Source organism: Orcinus orca, chromosome X (assembly GCF_937001465.1).
Source record: "Orcinus orca chromosome X, mOrcOrc1.1, whole genome shotgun sequence".
NCBI lineage: Eukaryota > Metazoa > Chordata > Mammalia > Artiodactyla > Delphinidae > Orcinus > Orcinus orca.
The window spans coordinates 20,642,017-20,660,886 of record NC_064580.1 but is presented as its reverse complement, the minus strand read 5'-3'; the positions used below and the strand labels follow the sequence as shown (position 1 = coordinate 20,660,886).

General features: G+C 42.9%; 2 protein-coding genes across 3 annotated transcripts in view; one reads left to right on the top strand and one right to left on the bottom strand.

Annotated features, from left to right (window-relative positions):
- Window positions 1-13,401: 13,401 nt before the first annotated feature.
- SAT1 (spermidine/spermine N1-acetyltransferase 1) lies at window positions 13,402-16,441 on the bottom strand. The gene is made up of 6 exons (XM_004283080.2): window positions 16,156-16,441; window positions 15,878-15,929; window positions 15,704-15,787; window positions 14,185-14,286; window positions 14,050-14,090; window positions 13,402-13,921 (listed from the first exon to the last, which is right to left on the bottom strand). Exons 1-6 carry the CDS (start codon window positions 16,219-16,221, stop codon window positions 13,751-13,753), a joined length of 516 nt encoding a protein of 171 aa, XP_004283128.1. The 5' UTR covers window positions 16,222-16,441; the 3' UTR covers window positions 13,402-13,750.
- A 253-nt stretch (window positions 16,442-16,694) lies between these two features.
- The window catches only part of ACOT9 (acyl-CoA thioesterase 9), an 82,336-nt gene continuing 80,160 nt past the window's right edge, over window positions 16,695-18,870 (top strand). For both annotated transcript variants that reach the window (XM_049705181.1, XM_049705180.1), the window contains exon 1: window positions 16,695-17,015. The gene's annotated coding sequence lies outside the window, so the exon portion shown is untranslated. The remainder of the gene's footprint in view (window positions 17,016-18,870) is intronic.

The following is an 18,870-nucleotide window of genomic DNA, read 5'->3' as shown; positions in this document are numbered from 1 at the left end:
AGTTCTGTACCATAAATGCTGTTTTTTAAGCAACCATCTAGTGTGCTCGCTTATTAGAAAAACATTCTGGTTTTAGTATACTTTCTGTCACAAGAAAATAATTGAACAGATCTTAACTACATTTCCTTGTTTCTTGGGGAAAAAAACCCAACACAACATGGCCTGCTGCCAAGCCATTTAGGACCTAGGTGGGGAGAAGAGCTACCCTCATGGGGTAGATTCAAGAATATGAGGCAACCTATAAATGGGGAGGCTGTGGTTCACGGTGGAGCGTGAGCTAAGAGTTCAAGGGGAGGAGGAACATGTCAAACCCAGCGCTTGGCTCTGGTTCCCACAGGCCTCTCACAGCAGGTGCTCCCTCAAGGCGAGGAAGGTGGCAGCCAACAGCTCCTGGCTACAGCCTCTAGCCTGTGAACTAGTGGGAGCTGTGGAGCCCGGGTACACCCAGCCCTGAGCCAAGTCCTGGGGAGATGGGAGCTTCGAAAGGAGCAGGGCATCCTGACTGATAATCTTACCAGGACACCGGGACCATGTAGGTGGAAGGGGAGTTCTGCTAATGAACAGAAGGAGGGAGATGGGGAGTGGGCTGGGCGAAAACTAGAGCCTCTGCAGGCCATGGTATTTGCACTTTTGATTTTTTTGCTTTCTAGACAGAAAACTAAAAATCTGGACCGTTCCATAAAAAAACAGAAACCAAACAACCTTATATGTAGCCCCCCTGTATTGTCTACAGGATGCTATTGGTACATTAAGGTCACTGTCACACCAACGCCTATACAGACACTTCAAAAAATGTTCAGTATGGTACTAGCCTCTCTTCCCTGCCACTCAGCACAATTTCTCTATGATTTCTCACCACCCCTCTTTTTTTTTTTCTTCTTGCTTTTTCCCTGCTTGCAAATCATGTGATTCTATTTTAAAATGCTGTCTCTTTCTCCTCATGTTCCTTATCCTGTAGACTTTTCACCAGATCCTCTTTTGGACTTTTTCTCAAACAAAACACTAATAATGAAACACTTTGAAAAAAGTTGTTAGGATGTTTGTATGCAATGTATACTGAGAGAACTGGGGCTCTTACCCCTGGAGCCACCCCAGGGTTCCTGCTGAGAGTCCAGGTGGGAGAGTATAGATTGTGATGATGACAGGATTCTATTTTACAAGAAGAAAGAAGTTAGGTACGAATCCAACCGCATCAGCCATAGAAGCTTCAGAAATGACCTTCCATATAAAGTACTCACATGAAAAGATAATTTTTTTCAATCAGAACAAATAATCCCCTTCTAAACCTTTAAATAATCATGAAGACTTATTTGAGATTTTTCCTGGTTTATTTCCAGTACTCAAATAGTAAAGGCAAAGGTTTATCTGAGTTTTGAAGATACTGTTTCCTTAACAGGAAATGAAACTGCCAATGTTCCACAAAGCAGACAAAATGCATAATTTGATGAAGAAATCATGCTGATTCACCAGAAGAAAATGGTCTTAATCGTAATCAACTGAACATTTGTGTGCAAGTCTTTTTAAAATTAAGTTGCCTTAAAAATCAAATTGCTTTATAGACAAAGTCATGTCCTGGTGTGATTCACAATTTAAAATGCATTTTAGGAATTTCTGACTTACATGCTGATTAGGAAACGTGAACGTCACCACCATTTAACACTTTGGGGTAGGGTGGTTGGAGTTGGGAGTGGAAAGAGAAGTCACTGGAAAATTTTAAGAGCAAAGCAATGTCAGGCCATATATACTACCTTTTATTTTTTTGCGAATCTACATTTTTTGGTGAACTGTTTATATTTTTGCTTTGACCCAGCTAGAAAATTGCGTAGCTTTACACATCGTCAAAGGTTTGTTTTGTCTTAATAACTACTTTGTTAGCTGATTATTTAGTTTACTTTACAGTCTTCCAAATAACTTCTAAAACCATAGCTTGTAATTTTGCCAATATGTGATTTATCACTTTGCTCACCTTATACCCATGGCTTTCTATAAGAGTAACCGGAAAGCAACATACTAGAATTCCCAGCCTCCTTTACCACTAAGAGTTTCCTTGTGACACGTCCCAGCCAATGAAATGTAGATGGAAGTGATTAGAGAAGGCTTTCTTTTTTCTTTTTTTTTTTTTTTGAGATGGCTTTCTACAGAATTTTTTTTAAAAGGACAAGCTGTTTAAGGACAGGCTGTGTATTTCACCCTCTGCCTTCCCCCTTTCCCTGCGTAGAAAATGGACACATTGCTTGGAGGTGCCGGAAGTGACATTTAAGCTGATTGCTGAGGGCTTCCCTGGTGGCGCAGTGGTTGAGAGTCTGCCTGCCGATGCAGGGGACACGGGTTCGTGCCCCGGTCCGGGAAGATCCCACATGCCACGGAGCGGCTAGGCCCGTGAGCCAAGGCCGCTGAGCCTGCGCGTTCGGAGCCTGTGCTCCGCAACGGGAGAGGCCACAACAGTGAGAGGCCCGCGTACCGCAAAAATAAATAAATAAGCTGATTGCTGAGGAAGAGTAGGAGTCTATAAATTAGGTGAAGGGGAATGGAGATCTTCAAAGAAGGATGGTGCCCTGCCAAGAAATAATATAATACAGAATTTTTAAAGGGTTGGATATTGGATGTGTCTATCTTGGAATCATTAAAAGCCTGCTCAGTGGGTGAGGGGCTATTCCAGCTCCAGTGGCAGAGTTAAGGCCACAGTTGGGTGAATAGAAACAACAAAGAGACAGTTTTCGACTTCAAGCTAGGTGAACTTTTTCACAAATGGAGCTTTCCAACAGTGCTTTGAGCTAGCATGTAGGGTAGTAACTTCCCCAGCACGGAATGTGTTCAAGCAGATGCTGACTGACGCCCACCCAGGAAGAGTAGAAGTGGGAGTCCTGTGTTCATGCAGTGATTGTACTATTTCAGTTTCGTTCAAGCATTTCTGTTCAAAAGAATTTTGAACAGCTATGTACCTCTCCATATATTTCATCTTTTAAAAATTTAATTTTCAAATTTTCTCTTGTACATTTTGAATTGACATTTTATATTTGTAAAATCATAGGTTAAATAGTTGCAGAGAACATGATTTCTGATGTACTGTACATTATGCACGTACTTTAAATCTATTTTTATTGCTTTGAAATCTCAGCACAGCTCATTTAGCTCATTCAGTTAATGGAAAGTGCCTGCTGTACACCTAATGGCACAGCCAATCCTCATTGTCAAACCAATCAGCCAAAGCAAACTAACTTTTAAAGAAATGTGCAAAATATTAACCGTCTCCCTGCTCACCAACCAATGGTGGACCTAAAACTGACATGATTCTTGCCGTTATGAGCTTCTGTTCTAATGAGAGAGACAGATCTTAAAGAATTTCACAGATAAACAGCAAGTCACAAATGGGAAGACTGCAATGAAGGAGGTGTTAGTGGAATGTATACTAGGAGGTGGTCTGGGAGGGCTTCCCTGAGGAAGTGACATTTAAGTGGAGAGTTGAGGAAGAGTAGGAGTTAATTAGGTAAAAGGGAATGGAAATCCTTAAAGAAAATCTGACTTTATTTTTCAATTCAAATAAATGTTAAATATTATCTCCCTTCCACTTCTAATGCTTAGATAAAGCAGTTTGTCACCTGGGTAAAATAAGTTATGGTTCCTCTCAATTTGTTTTTTAACCAAATGATCTCTTTCTCAGATCTTGAGAGAGAAAACTGTCCCAAATGTCTAATGGAATTTACAGTCTCTTCTGGGACGTAATAAACAATCATGATAAAATGCTTGAGCCAGCAATCGCGTGGAAATGTATGGTCATGTCGTTTCCCCCACCCCCGCCCCCGCCCGGAGCCAACTGACTGCTGACACTCTTTAACCAGTAGTTCCTTTATTGTACCACTTAGATTTCTACCAAGAGAGACAGTTTGAATTGGCTTGCTCAGGAGCCTCTTTCGTTGTGGAGTTTGAAATGTAAACCTTGGTTTGTGCTCCTAAGCAACCTGAGAAGCTGGTGAAGGGGAGCAGAATATCCCTCCCCCCAAACATGCCTCTTTGGCATGACGATTAATTTAGGCTGATTATTTTTAAGAACTAGCAGACACAGGAGAAGCTCTGAAAATCGAGTAGAAATTACACTTTTATAAGAGACATTTACACTTATAAGAGAAATATCCGTTTGTAAGGGTGTCTCCCTCTGTGTACTAGGACAAAGAAAATGTCTAAGTCTCTAGAAGCTCTTATCAGTGGAGAAGACAACAACTTAAATCTGCCATACCCTTTACTGTTTACTGTGCTTTTCCTGGTAACCATCCGTAGCTGGCTCTCCTCTCCCCTAACATCTTTCTTTTGTCTTTAGCTAGAGATGGTATTGAAGGTGGTGCCTTGGGCCATTTTGGAGAATTAGTTTTCCTGGGTATACAGGAGGCATACATGTTGTTAAACTTCTGTTTGTTTATCTCCTGTTAATCTGTCTTTCATTATAGGGAGATCTCAGCCAAGAACCTAGAAGGGTAGAGAAAAAATTATTTTTTCTCCCTGACTCTGGCTTAACTCTCAGGGAACTTTCCTCAGGAGCTGTACATTGCTGAATTATTCCTTGGTTTGGTGCCCAGAGGTTTTTACACTTTGAGGTAACACACTCTGCTAAGATTCAGGGTAGATGAGGGATACATCTTTTTGTATTCAAGTGCAAGGACTATTATGGAAGGGGAGATGGTCAAGAGGAACCGAGCGTGACCTTGTTACCTCAGGGGCACTGTCAGGCAGATTATTTCCAGAAAGAGTACATATGGAATATTTATTTATTTATTTTATTTATTTATTTTTATTTTTTTTTGCGGTACGCGGGCCTCCCACCACGGCGGCGCGGAGCACAGGCTCCGGACGCGCAGGCCCAGCGGCCATGGCCCACGGGCCCAGCCGCCCCGCGGCACGCGGGACCCTCCCGGACCGGGGCACGAACCCGCGCCCCCCGCATCGACAGGCGGACCCCCAACCACTGCGCCACCAGGGAAGCCCTACATATGGAATTTGAGGTTTGGAAAGCAAGTTCCTAAATCTCAGTCACCTGGAAAGTTCTCATATACTTCAAATGGCAAATATTTCCCAGTTTCAAGGACTTGAACTAGCAGACTCCTCTGTGCTAGGGGCAGAGGGTTATATAAATGACTGTAGAGAGTCATTTATCAGAGATCATGTCAAAAGATTACTCTTAGGGTTTGGGGACAGAGGCCCCTGCGGCAGCAGCCTGCATCTTGTCGAGTATCCTCAAAGCCCACTCTTCTCAGTGGCTCCTTTGAGGACAGAGTGATTATTATTCAGTGGTTATTGTTGCAGAAAGATCATGCTGTGCTTTAGTTTCTGAAATGCAGGCCTTGATGAAGGAAACTAGAAAGAAAGTATTCTGTTTCACCCCTAGGTGTTGGAGCATATGAAACCTAAGGGTTTGTTTTAAAAATGAAGTCTTAAACAATTAGCATTTGACCCAAAAGATGGTGTATTTTTCATTGGAAAAAATAATATTTTTAGTTTTGTCTTATCACTTGTAAATAAATTCTCATTTCGTTTCTCAATCCAAATCTCATTCTTTCCTAGAAGCCATTACCAGGAAATACCTAGGTTTTAAAACATACACTTTGCTTTTTCCCATTGAGTTTTAATTAGAAAGAATAATAAACTTCATGAAATTCAAACCTAGGACAATACACCCAGAAAAATACTAACACAACAACCTGGGTTGCAAAACTTGTTTAGCAAGTTTCAGCTGGAGGTTAATTAAAACCTGCCTGGAAACCTCTTAAAACACAGACAGGAATGCAAACTACACACACCACCACCTAGATTCTTCCCTCTGGAACTTCCTCCTCCCCACTTCCCTGGATTTCAGTGGGAACATTTCCAGAGAGTTCCATCTGGTCGGACCCAGTGTCCATGACCAATAGGATTCTGTTTGTCCCATCCCAGGGGAGGAGCGGTAGGAGGTTGGGTAGGCAGCTCCCCCGCCCCCTTAGCAGTTATAACAAACAGCCTGCTACACCACTCCTTAAGCTTTTAGCTCCTCTGGGAGGTGGGGGTGGGGACTGAGGGATTGTAAGAATTTCCTCCGGTGTTTCATGTTTTAAGTCAACATGTTTCAAGATACAGAGGAGTTAAGTGATGTTATTCTGGACAAGACAAGAGAGCACAGAGAGAGCTCAGAGCAGAACAGGAAAAGGTAGAAATGCTGCCTGACGTTTGACCTGCCTGTAAGAGACTACTGAACTGGCCGAACGTTCTAGAATATTAGCTGTATATTCTTTCAGAAGTTCCTCAGGGTTACCGCTATTATTTCTTCTGTCCAGGCTTGTTTAGAGTGATTGTCAGCTATCACCCCGCTGGTGGATAAGCATCTGCGAGATGTGCAGGAAACAAGGCTGGGGTGTAATTATAACATAATGCTGTAACAACATTGCACAAGGCTGCCTCAGTACTATATGCCAGAGTGCATCGCCACCATCTCACTGACGGGCATTTGGATGGTGATTAGTGTTGGATCATGTCCTGGAATCAGGCTTGAAGCCAGAGAAACTGGAAAATGATTTTTGTTTTTCAGTTCCTTGGAGGCCCGTGTGGAAAATTTAGGAGAGCAAATTTTTGTTTCTTGTAACAACTTGTATATAATTTGAGGAAGAGAAAGTGAAGTGGGGTGGTTCCTGAACCACTTGCCTTGCCTTGAAGCTGGTCCTCTGCAGAAAAGTCGCATTTTCTTGCAGAGCTGGCTGGGAAGTGTTGCCGCAGGAAGCAGTTGGTCTCAATCCCACCTTCCCCCTGGCTCCTCCACACCTAACGTAAGCACAGGCAAGACCTTTTCCAGGTGACAAAGAAAGTCTGAGTCCCAAAGCACCACCAGTATTAATGACTCAAGGCCACTGTGTACAGTTAAATTAGACAGTGAGTTGTGCTTTGTGAGGTGTGTCTGGGGCCTAGCTGTCCAGTTCAAAGCTCAACCGCATTGCCTTCCGGTTGTATAACACAGAACAAGTTGTTTCACCCCCTACACCCTACCTGCCTCATACACAGAAGGATGGATTTGTTTTAAGGATTAAATGACATAATCCATGTATAACATGTGGAATGTAGAAAGTGCCCTATAATTATATGCTTTTTTTTTCCCAATTAAATTCTGATTCTCAAAGTGGATGCCTGTTACAGGTAAAGCATGAAATTAAAGTTGATTCTCTCTTTCTGTTTCCCCCCAAAACTGGGGCTGGTTGATTCCATTTATTTAATGAATGTTTGTTGAATGCCTACTGCGTGCCATGCGTGGAATGAGGCCCTGAGGATATAAAGATTATGGGACATGTCCCTGCTCCTGAGATGTTGACAGTCAAGGAGGTCAAAGAGTGTGGATCAGCTGCTTCGAGAAGGGCCAGCTATGTGGTAGAGAAAGCACACGTTTGTGGAGGCACAGACCGGGTTGACAGCCTGGACCCACACCCCCTGCCGTGAATCCAAGTTGCTCAACCTCCCTGAGCCTCCATTTCCTCATCTTTGAAATGGGCCTGATTCAGTGGTGTGCTGAAGCCTGCTCCTACTGGCTTGGGAGAGCCTACTGTTCAATATTCAGGAATTTTGCAAGCTAGTTGTTGAAGCCTTTGGTAGCTTGAAATCAGCCTTGGTGGAAGTATTTACACGCTGTTAATCAGCAAATTCTACAAATCAAGGCTCCTCCCTAACCCCAGCTGGTTCACTGGCACACCACAGGAACATGTGGGGGGAGGAAAAACTTGACCTTTACCCTCTTGCGGTTTTTGGCTGGGCCTGAGAATTTAATTAATATAAAACAGATCAACAGGAGAAAAAGCACACAAATTGATCAAATATGTTTTACAGTGACATGGGAGCCCTCATAAGGAAATGGACACTCGAAGAGGTGGCAAACGTAAATGCTCTTCTAACAGATTGGACAAAGGGGTGATTGTGGAAAAGTAACAAATAGATGGGAGTGTTATCTCCTGTTTTCAGAAGGAAAAGGGGAGATTAGAATGCTTTTCTTGCATCTGCTGTTTTTCGAGTGCCTTTAGCTCAAAATAATCCTTAATGCCAAAGTGGCATATTTTGGGGTGGCATATTCTGCCACTGTTGTTATGAAGATTAATGAAATAAAATCATGGTATCTAGCACATAGTAGATGCTCAACGCAGGGTTACTCTAAGTATATCATATAGAATATATTAATCATGTACATCCTGCACTTCCATATTCATAATCTCACTTGCAACTCTGAGGTAGTTTATTTTTAGTCCCGTAAATGAAGAAGTGCCAAGATCCAATTCAGTTTTCTTTGACTCCAAGTGGAGCGTTCTTTCCACCAGACCCAAACTGCCCCTGGACAGACCGTGTTGCTCTGCAAACAAGGATCGCTGTCATTGTGGATTTAGCTGTTTTGTAACCACTTTTGTTGTTTTTGTTATTGATTCACTGAATGAAAGAAAGCAGCATAAGCCCCGAGGTGGAAGAAGACAGCCCTGGGCCGCAGCTGGTGGAAGGCTCCCTGAGCTAAGCTGGAGGTGAATGGCACCAGTCGGCTGTGCCCATGTTATTGTCAAAACAGAGCCATGAACACTGCTTGATCCCAGTAAATGTTGCTTCCCTGGAAATCTCAGAAGCTCGGAGTTACCTAGCCATTGATGTCAGGTCTGGGGTAGGAAATGTACAAGATGAACCTGGGACATCTTAAAAGCGAGGAAGCTAACAAAGAAAGGCTTCTGCAGTCATGTCCAAAGGATTCTGAAGCCAACTTGAAGAAGCTCTCACTGGACAATTAGAGCAATCCAAGCTTCAATCAGAAAAATGACGCAATTAAGACACAGGAAATATTTAAAGTCCACGAGTTAATAAAGATACTTGGGGGGGGGGAACCGAATTGGAAGATGCTGGGGAAGCCAGTTCATTCTTTTGAAACCTAGTAAATTAAAAGAATCAAGCATGTATCCTGCCTTTGCTGGGTGAACTGTACTTCATGGTAACGAAACACAATATAGGAGAAGGTTCTCTTTATAGAAGTATTTTAGCTAAGAAATGAAGAAGGAATGATAGAATATCACAGTTTGAAACTCCTAATGAATCAGTGCACCTAGGTATTGACATCATCGGCTGCATCACAAAAAGAGACAAACAAACATTATATGCCTCTTGGTGGAAAAAAAACATATCTATGAAATATTCTTGCTGAAATATCAAGATTAAATCTGTCCAAATTGGGGCTTAATTGGTAAAGTCTTACCTCTGATGCCGTTGGCCTTTTTCTAACCAATCAGAAGCAGGCAGTATTGCATTATGGTCACAGCAGTGTTTCTCAAACTCTGGTAACACAGACTCCTTTTTTTTTTTTTTTTTGCGGTACGCGGGCCTCTCACTGTTGTGGCCTCTCCTGTTGCGGAGCACAGGCTCCGGACGTGCAGGCTTAGCGGCCATGGCTCATGGGCCCAGCCGCTCCACAGCATGTGGGATCTTCCCAGACCGGGGCACGAACCCGTGTCCCCTGCATCGGCAGGCGGACTCTCAACCACTGCGCCACTAGGGAAGCCCTACACAGACTCCTTTTAAAGGAAAGACTTCTCATAGTGGTGATTGAAATTATTCTTATTATATTTACTTACTGTAGACATACAACTAGATGTGAACGTTTGATGTTCGTAGCTCCTATACAACTGTGAAACCATATACATTTACAAGTCAAATACAGACAAAACTACCAAATGAATAAAATTCAAATGGGCAACACTGATTTAATGTGAGGGAAGATGTTTTGCTGAAATGAAGTTGCTCCTTGCAAAGGAGCGTGGTACTGATGGCTGTTTCCGGTTTCAGCACTGTAAGCAGTTGGTTGACACAATTCTCCCACCATTTTTCTCTAAAAACTCTCCAGGAGGTTCTCCCTCATGCAGCGTGATGTGATTTCACTTGTTCTTTGCTTGTTAATGATGTGGTGCCAAGGTGAGCAGCATAAACACAGACTGAAATGGTTGTCCTCACGGTTGTGACTAGGATTCGGTTAAAAGGTAATTATCTACATCAGTGGCGATCAATCCAGCCTTCACTTTGGAATGGACATTAAGATATAATTAAAGATTCTCTCCGGGTGGGGCGTTAGTATTTCTTAAAATCTTTCTAGGTGATTCTAATGTGCAGCCCGTACTAAGAACTACTGATTTCAATAATCTAGAAAATGCTTATACAGTTGGCCCTGCCTGATCTGTGAGTTCCATATCTGCGGATTCAAGTAACAGTGGATGGAAAATATTCGGAAAAAAAAAATTCCAGAATCCCCCTCGGATACTGAGGGACAACTGTACTTACTCTTCTTTAGAGTATAATCCAAAAGAAACACCTAATTCAGTCATTCTTATGGAGAATATGAGGTCCTCTGAGAAGATGGCAGTGAACCCCCAGGGGTTTGAGAAATTTTGTTTGGAGTTTGATTCCCAGGCCTAGTTGTGTGGCCTTGGGCAACTTAACGGCTCTGAGGGTTAGTTTCTCATTATAAAAAGAAACAAATAGTAGCATCTAGCTCACACGATGTTTGTGAGAATTAGATGATGTAATAACTATACAAAGTGCTAAACACAATGCCTGGTTCCTGGTGAGTACTTACTAAACGTTAGCTCTCATTAACTATTATGTTGACAACCACCTGGAAGCTACTAAAACATTTGCTGGGCAGATGCAAGCCACAAGAAGGAAAGGTGTTGGGGGAAGAGGGCGCTGGGAGAACTTTGCAAGGAAGGGTATTTGGCGGCCTTTGATAGATGAGGCATAAAAGGCAATGATGGTAGGGGTGGGGGTGGGATGGACTCAATAAGGGTGTGGGCCTGTCAGTCTGGGCTGTGGGTGACAGCTGACTAGCTTGAAGCCCAGACCGGCAGCACAAAGAAAAGGGATGAGAATAAAGCACAGAGTCACCCTGAGATGACAATCCACATGAAGAAATGATGAAGCAAGGAGACGAAGATGAGGCCGGTCTCGCAAACAGAATCCTGGGAGCGGACGTGGCCACCTGCAGACTCTGAGCAGCCACTCGCCTCAAGGAGCACAGATAAGTGCCATCATTCTAGGCCCTGCTGGGTAAAGCGGGACTGGGTAGAGTGGGTGTTAAGACATTAATAAATCATTAGATTTCTTCTGAATTGTTGCTTGTGCATTTCTATGAAAAAGACTCTACTTTCTTTCCCTAGAAAGGCTGCCCAGTGGAATCTAAGCAGTTGATGACCTTGGGCTCTGGTTTGGAGCGTGACAGAAGGTGCCTCTACTGTTGACCCTGTAATCAGATTGGTGGCAGGATGTCTCGTAAGCCTATGTGTGGACAAAGCCAGCTACTTCCTGTTTTAATACTATCAAAAATTTTGATTTTATTATTCTTTAAGGGAGCTAATAAACTTAGCAAATAAGTTATTTTTTTTAACTATACAGAGAAAACCCCAAAATATTCTTATGTAATAATTGGCAAGTTCTTAGGCCTGAAAGACTGTTCTTCCCAAATGATTATGTCAGGCATAATATTTTAGTAAAATAGTAATTTCAAAGTTATCTTTACAGAGGTGTTGCTTACCTGGACTCCCCCTGCCCCCCTTTTCCAGGTTTATCATTGTTTATTATTTCCTTTCATATAATTTCCCCGGATTGTGTTTTCTTACTTGCCTGGTGATTTCAAGCTTTATGGATTTGTTTTTATAGTTCAGTTTTTAAAGAGGTGTCTTTGTAACAGCGTTGAACATTCAGTAGGCTGATGCTGTGGTGTTTCAGCTTCTAAATTTTAAACTCAAGGGACTTTTTTAAAGTGGATACAAAAACTTCCTAAAAGCTTTCATGGTGACAACACTGGGCCTTTAGGGCTAAGCTCTAAGTATGAGAAAACAAAGAGTTACATTGTAACTCACTTGGTTAATCTAATTTATTCACATATTTAACCACAGTCAGCATGTAGTTGTTTTCCTCAAGGAGGCCCACTTTCCAAAACACAATTTTCAAAATGTCTTCTTTCCCCACAAAGCTCCTTGTGTTTAGTTAACCCTTTTTATGCTTGCCAGCGTTTCTCTCCTATAGTTACTCGCCAGTCTAGCAGGACCCTGGTTGAGAACGGACTCTAAGTCTATTTTCATGACATGCTCTCTGAGCTACCTATAAATCCCAAAGCGCTCCTGTTAAACACAGTACAGGATCCTGCTTGTTTATATGGCTGCCTTCTAATTTAGGAAGCCACAAAAGACACTGAAACCAAGGGATGCAGGACAAATCGCCCTTTGAGTGAGGAGTCCCGTGTTTCTTTCCTGGAGAACACAGTAAGAAGACACAGAGTACTGCTTCTCAGTTATCTGACGATTTCTTTTGGAAAACATTAATCTTGGAAATCAGTACAGTGGTTATTAACTACCACTTTCATTACTGTGGGAATTAGTGGGTTTAGGAATTTAGGTCAGTGTCATGAGTAATAAAAGGAGTTCACCTATCTAAAACTGTCTCCTCCTCAGCCCTCTGTGAGTTTCATTTTCAGTCCTGGAGAAAGCTTCTATTTACTTCTCCCCCAACCCCCAGCAGTTTTAAGCCCTCCTATTGTTTCTCCGCTTAGAAACCCATGTGTTAACACAGTTATCAGAAACTTGCCCTCCAAATAGGATGCTAATTACCCTGACTGGTACCTGTGTCCAACTCCAGCCTTTTAGTTTACAAAATTCCTTTAAAAATGTGGAATTTTTGTTCCTGCCTAACTAGCAAAGTGATCTACTTTCCCTTCAGAATAGTATTTGTGTGTGGGATGAGGTTGTTGTGGGCAAGATGTTTTTTCCCCCAATTTCCAGTATTTCAGAACCCATTTCCACCTCTTTTACTGGTGTAACAAATAGGCTTTTTCATTGTGGGCCTTAGTTTCTAAGCTCTTGAAAATTCTGTTGGATTAAGTGTAGTGTCATCAATATAAAGTCATATTTTTATATGTTGCTACATATAAAACTTTGGGATTCAACTGGCTTCTTTCTAGACATTGGGAATACCAGCACAACACAGCTTCTGACCATAAGACACTTTAAACTGGGTTAAAAACTCTTTTTAGGGGCTTCCCTGGTGGCGCAGTGGTTGAGAGTCCACCTGCCGATGCAGGGGACATGGGTTCGTGCCCCGGTCCGGGAAGACCCACATGCCGCGGAGCGGCTAGGCCCATGAGCCATGGCTGCTGAGCCTGCGCGTCCGGAGCCTGTGCTCTGCAACGGGAGAGGCCACAACAGTGAGAGGCCCGTGTACCGCAAAAAACAAAAAAAAAACACAAAAAAAAAAACCCCAAAAAAACAAGAAAAAACTTTTTAAAAAACTGTCAAGTTATCATGTTTCTTGGGCATTTTTACTTTGCACTCAACAGCAAGAAAAATGTCTAAGAAATAAAGGATCAGTAAAAATGCTTACACCAAACAATTAAATCAAAGGGTAGTTTATTAAAAAAGAATCAAAACAGAAACTCTAAGTACCAGTGTGTACATTGTACACATTGAAATGACTCACAAGAGTGGAGTTTTTTTCATAGACATTATCATACCACCTTGCTGTTCATTAAAGATGTCAACAGAAGTCTGACTCCAACGTGCATACAAGGATTGCCATCTTAAACAGACCTTACTTCAAACATGCAACAACGCCACTGGTAATAAAGCTTTGGAATGGGTGCTCATTCTATCATTTCACTACAAATAAGATAGAAAGCAAGGTAAGTTGAGAATTTATTCTAAAATAGAATGGAAGCTGTCATTGTCTACACCAGCACTCCTCACTCCTCTGCTGCCATTTTTAGCAAGTACTCCTTGTCGATCTTGAAGAGTCTCCATCCCTCTTCGCTGGACAGATCAGAAGCACCTCTTCTTTTGTAGAAGTTGATAGATGGTTCATTCCACTCTGCTACCAAGAAGTGCATGCTGCTGCAGCGACACTTCATCGCAACCTGTTACGCAGGAGAGGAAAACACAAACTCAGTGACATTTCACCTGCTTTCCAAGACCCAATTTTGATTCAGGTGTTAAAATAATCCAGTAACCCTTACAAATTTGGAAACCAAACACCAAGACATACCTGGCTTAGATTCTTCAGAATTTCTGATCCTATGCCAAAGCCTAAAAAAGAAAGAGAAGTACCATTTAAAAGGTCATTTTAAGGACTTCAAGCCCTGATTTCTCTTTAGAGCAGCCCCCCTGAACTCAATCATACCTCTATAATCACTCATCACGAAGAAGTCCTCAAGATACAACAGTTTGCCAATCCATGGGTCATAGGTAAAATAGTACATGGCAAAACCAACAATGCTGTGTCCTGTAATAAGAGTATCACATGAGTTATGGATGAAAAACAATCCGTCAAAGTTGTAGCTGCAAAATCAGAAGTCTATCATAAGTTTTTAAATAACATACATGCATGTATTACAGAAATAAGTAGCCAGTGGGCCAGACTGTCTCCTGACTTTTATGCTAGTGCAATCCAGGCCACTGTTGGATGATCTCACTGTTCTTAGAACATGTATTTGCAAAAAGCACACATTAGAGCTAGCTGAAACCAGGCTAAAACTGTGGACTGGCCACTCTGCAATCTGCTGGATCTCACACTCAGGAAGTGAGAATGCTTTCATTACTTGCCAGAACGAAAGTGCTATGGTCTTAAAACTAAACACACACATTATTCACATCCTACTGATATACTGGTATCTTGACTTGGGAATAAGTCAGGTTTACACGGCAGTTCAGAATAGTTAAGTATTTGTAGTTTATAAACTCTGCTTCCTTAAGGTCAGGACATCAGGCCAAAAGAGCAACGTTTAATTTCAGAACTTGCCTTCCAATTCACACATTTTCCATTTGCTCTCCCCAATGTTTAAGCCGGAAGAAGTAGAGGTACCCAGGTGTGATGTAACATCCACATACCTCTGGAAAGTACCTCATCCCTTATGTTTTCTGCTCATTTTTTCTAGTATGAGGAAATGACCTCAGAAAAAACCTTAAGCACCCCCCACCGCCCCTGCCCAACAACTTCCCTCTTTAGCTCCGTCTTCTGCCCAAGGACCAGAAAGGAAAAAACAACGACAAAGAAAAAACAAAGAAAAAAAGGAAAAAAGCATCTGACTCCTTCTTTATGGGTGTCTGTAATTCCAATTGGAGGCAAAGGTTTCAAATTAAACTTTCTAGCCATTTTATAGTCCTTTGCAAACAGGAAGTGAGTACAATGGAGCTTCTGATCTACCGTGTTTTAAGTGTGTGATAATAGGGCCTTACCTCATTTATCATGATCATCTACTTTATTGTGTAAAGGATCTTTTAGTTACCTCCCCGCCCATCCATGTACACGGAAGGGCCATGTACATGGCGAAGCTAGAGACTGTAACCTGAAGATTGGGACAAATTAAAGAAAAAAATGTAATTTAACACAAATACAAAAACGGTTACGTTAGGGTCAAACAAGAACCATTTATGAAACTGAATTACAACAAACGACTTTATACCTAACTTTTCCGGGTCTCCACAGCACTGATACTTAAACAGCTCTTCTAACCCGCCCTATTATTAAGTGCAGCAATCTATTATTTTTTTCTCAGTAGTTTGAACACTGGCTGGCTAGTATTTCTGGCCAACTTCTCAGTAAGTAACTTCAGCCTGTGTTGTCAGTGCTTCTACAGAGCAGCCACTACGTCTTCCAGAACACTCGGTCTCTCCGGCTTCTGGAAGGAGAGGGCGATTACCTTCTGGAGTCATGTGCTCCTTGGGCACTTCTGCGACCAGGCAGTGGTAGAAGGGGTGCTCTCCAAAACCATCTTCTAGCAGATCTGCAAGAAGAGGCAGCAGGGACAGTGTTGGCCTCGATGAAGGTGGCAGGCACCGGACGCTCGTCCCCCGCCCCGCCACTGATGCGTTACCTTTTTCAGTTAATATTACTTGCTCTTCCATGTATTCGTATTTAGCCAATTCCTGGGTTGATGTACACAAGAGAAAAGAAGAGAAGCAGAAAATTAAGTGAGACTCCGGCCCGGCCAGCTCGGGGGAATGGGGTGGGCTGGGCGGGGATTCATACCCTGAGTCTCGCCCGGAGCGGCGCGGCCGGGCCGGGGCTGGGGGAGGCAGGCGGAGAGAGGGGGACCTACCGGGGACCAGGACCCCACCGCCCGCCGCAGGAAGAGCCCATGCCTCCCGCTACCTTGATCAGCCGCAGAATGTCACTGCAGTCGGCGGCGGTGGCCGGGCGGATCACGAATTTAGCCATTTTCTTCTTTTGCTTTTCTTCCCTTTGCGGACCAAGCCCCTGTACTTGAACAGTAAGAGGAGGTGGTTCCTCATTCGTCTCCCGGGAGCGTCCTCTTCCCAGTCAGGATGGCACCATGACCCGACGAAACCTCGGCGAACGAAACACGAACACCAACTAACTGAGGCAGCAACCACTCGTTTCGGCCGCCCGGCTCCGCTTTTTAGCGCGAAGAAGCCCCGCCCCGGGACGTGAGGCGGAGGCACCTTGTCCAATGAGGCGCCTCGTCCAATGAGGCCGCGGCGCCTCGTCCAATGAGGCCGCGACCGCCCCCCCCTCTTCCGGGCACCGCCCTCTCTTCCGGCCGCCCGTGTGAACCCGGCCCGCGCGGGCGGGGGCGCGGGCGGTGAGGCGCCAGGTGCGGCTCTCTAGCGGCGCCCTCTAGCGGCGCCTGGCGGAGCCTTCCCGAAAGCCCGACCTCGGAGCCTAAGCGTGCCCTAGTAACCTTCGCAAAAAGGAAGAGAGGGGTTCCCCTTTTGGCCCTGGCCCAGTGACTTTGCTGTTTCTTCCTTGGAGAGACCTGGCTTTGGGCGATGGGGGGATAAGGGGATTAGAGCAGTGGCTCTCATAGGGTGGTCTGAGGGGCCCTGTGGGTCCGAAGATCCTTTCAAAACTAGTTTCATAGTAATGGTAGGATTTCGTTTCCCTTTCTTAACTCTCGCTGAAATTTTCCAGAGAACTGATGTGTGATGACGTCATCGCTCTCATGACTAAAGGAATGTGTGCTTGTATTGTGTTTTCTAGAATTTCCTAAGGTAAGCTACTTCGATTTCTCAATGATTTTTCCCCCCTCTGCTGGTAATTTTTAGAGTTAACAGAATATTTTCTTTCTTACTTTTCCCCTTATTTTTTCTTAAATTTCTGACCTTCCTTGTGGAAACACTTTCCTTCTGCCTGAGGTACACTCCTTCATACTTCCATTTAGTGAAGGTCTGCTCTTGTAAAATTTTTGTTTTGCTTGTCTAAATATGTCTTTAAATTCATCTTAAAGTTCTTGAAGGATTTATTTCACTGTTAGCGAGTTTGAGGTTGGAAGTTCTTTTTCGTTCAGCATATTGATGATATCTGACTATCTTCTGGCTTGCATTGCTGTTGAAAATTGTTATATTCCCTCCTTGCTCATTCCCTGTGCTTCTCTCCTATCCCCTTTAAAACTTTTTATTTCGAACCAATTACAAGTTTACAGATGTGTGATGACATCATTGCTCTGGTGACTAAAGGAATGTGTGCTTGTGTGTTCTCATGTATTCTAGAATTTTTGAAGGCAAGCTTTTTGGATTTTTCAATTATTTTTAAATGTCCTGAGAGTAAAATGTTTGAGAACAGTTGGATTAGAGTATAGCTCTTCCTGGATTATACCCAATGGGACAAGTACTCAAGCCTCTTGCAGATAGAGGGTTTTTCTGGTTTTTTTTTTTTTTTTTTTGGCTTTTTACAAACCACCTTTCCAGACAGGTCCTCTGAGGGCCCTGCTTTGGCTGCCCTGCCTGGGTTCTGGAATGAGTCAAAGAGAAAGCATAAAAGGAGCCTGCTGTGTTTTCAGTCTATAGGGTGGATTATCACCAAATGACTCCCCCGACATTCAACAAGTGATTCTCTGCTTTGCTCGCAATATCCTGTATGTAGAAAAGAAAGCAAAAGTAGCTCCTCTGTTACCCTTCCCACCCTCTGGGGATATCATACGTAGTGAGTCATTGGGAGAATTTATGAAATGTGTTTCTCAAAGATCTTTAAAAATAGCATTGATTCTTGTCTGCCTAAAGCCACTTCAGGTAGTGTCTTTCCTGACACCACTGCACACAGATGACCATACATAGGCCCTTCCTGCCTCTGCTTTGTTCTGTTTTGTGGGAGGACTCAGGAGAGCTTGTTACCGAGTTACCGCTAACAGTTAAGTAAGAACTAGGTGACTAAGCACTAATAATAGCTGCCTCCTTGAAGCAAAAACAAGGTCATTTTCAATGTGGGCTGCTTAGGTTTTTAGAATAATGATTGTTTCATTAAAACACACTATAATTTTTTTCTATTTATTCTGTTTTTCCAGTTTAAGTTTCATGCTCTTATGCTTCACTTTGTCATTATGACAAGGAGAGCCCATTCTGAAAAACAGGCAGCTAAAAAAAGCTCATTGTGATTGCGTTTTTTGCACATGTAAAAGCTTAGAACCCTAAGAAATGTGAATTTTCTTTATGAATCAAGTTAGGTTTTATATTGTCAGGAATAGATAGATGCCATGGAGGACCAACATTACCCCCTGTTGATACTGGAATTTAAATTTAAAACTGCATAAAAAGGGGTTAACTCGCTAGCATTTGGAAAACTTTTATTTGGCTAATGAGTCAACAAAATCAATAACTATTTATTGACTCTTATGCTAGGTACTTGGGGGTTATAAAGGAGGACTAAGTTTTGAAACGAGCCCTCAGGGCATACAGTTTACTTTGCAGATATGTTTGTAGTTTACTACAACAGAATTTAATCTTTGTGAGAAATATAATTCCTATAACTGAAGAGGTCTGAGTAGGGGGAGAGTAGGAGGAAAGGAAACAGACAAGGGACATCGTGGGTGTTTTACATTCATTGACTTGTTTAATATCAACTGTCTTGTGA

Bases quoted from the DNA above. Each gene is read 5' to 3' on its own strand.
- SAT1 (XM_004283080.2), bottom strand. From the start codon at position 16,221: ATGGCTAAATTCGTGATCCGCCCGGCCACCGCCGCCGACTGCAGTGAC. The intron at 14,287-15,703 runs GTAATCGCCCTC...CTCTTATTACAG, and splicing joins GGAGCACATGACTCCAGAAG to GACACAGCATTGTTGGTTTT. The intron at 14,091-14,184 runs GTATGATTGAGT...TTTCTTTTTTAG, and splicing joins CGTGATGAGTGATTATAGAG to GCTTTGGCATAGGATCAGAA.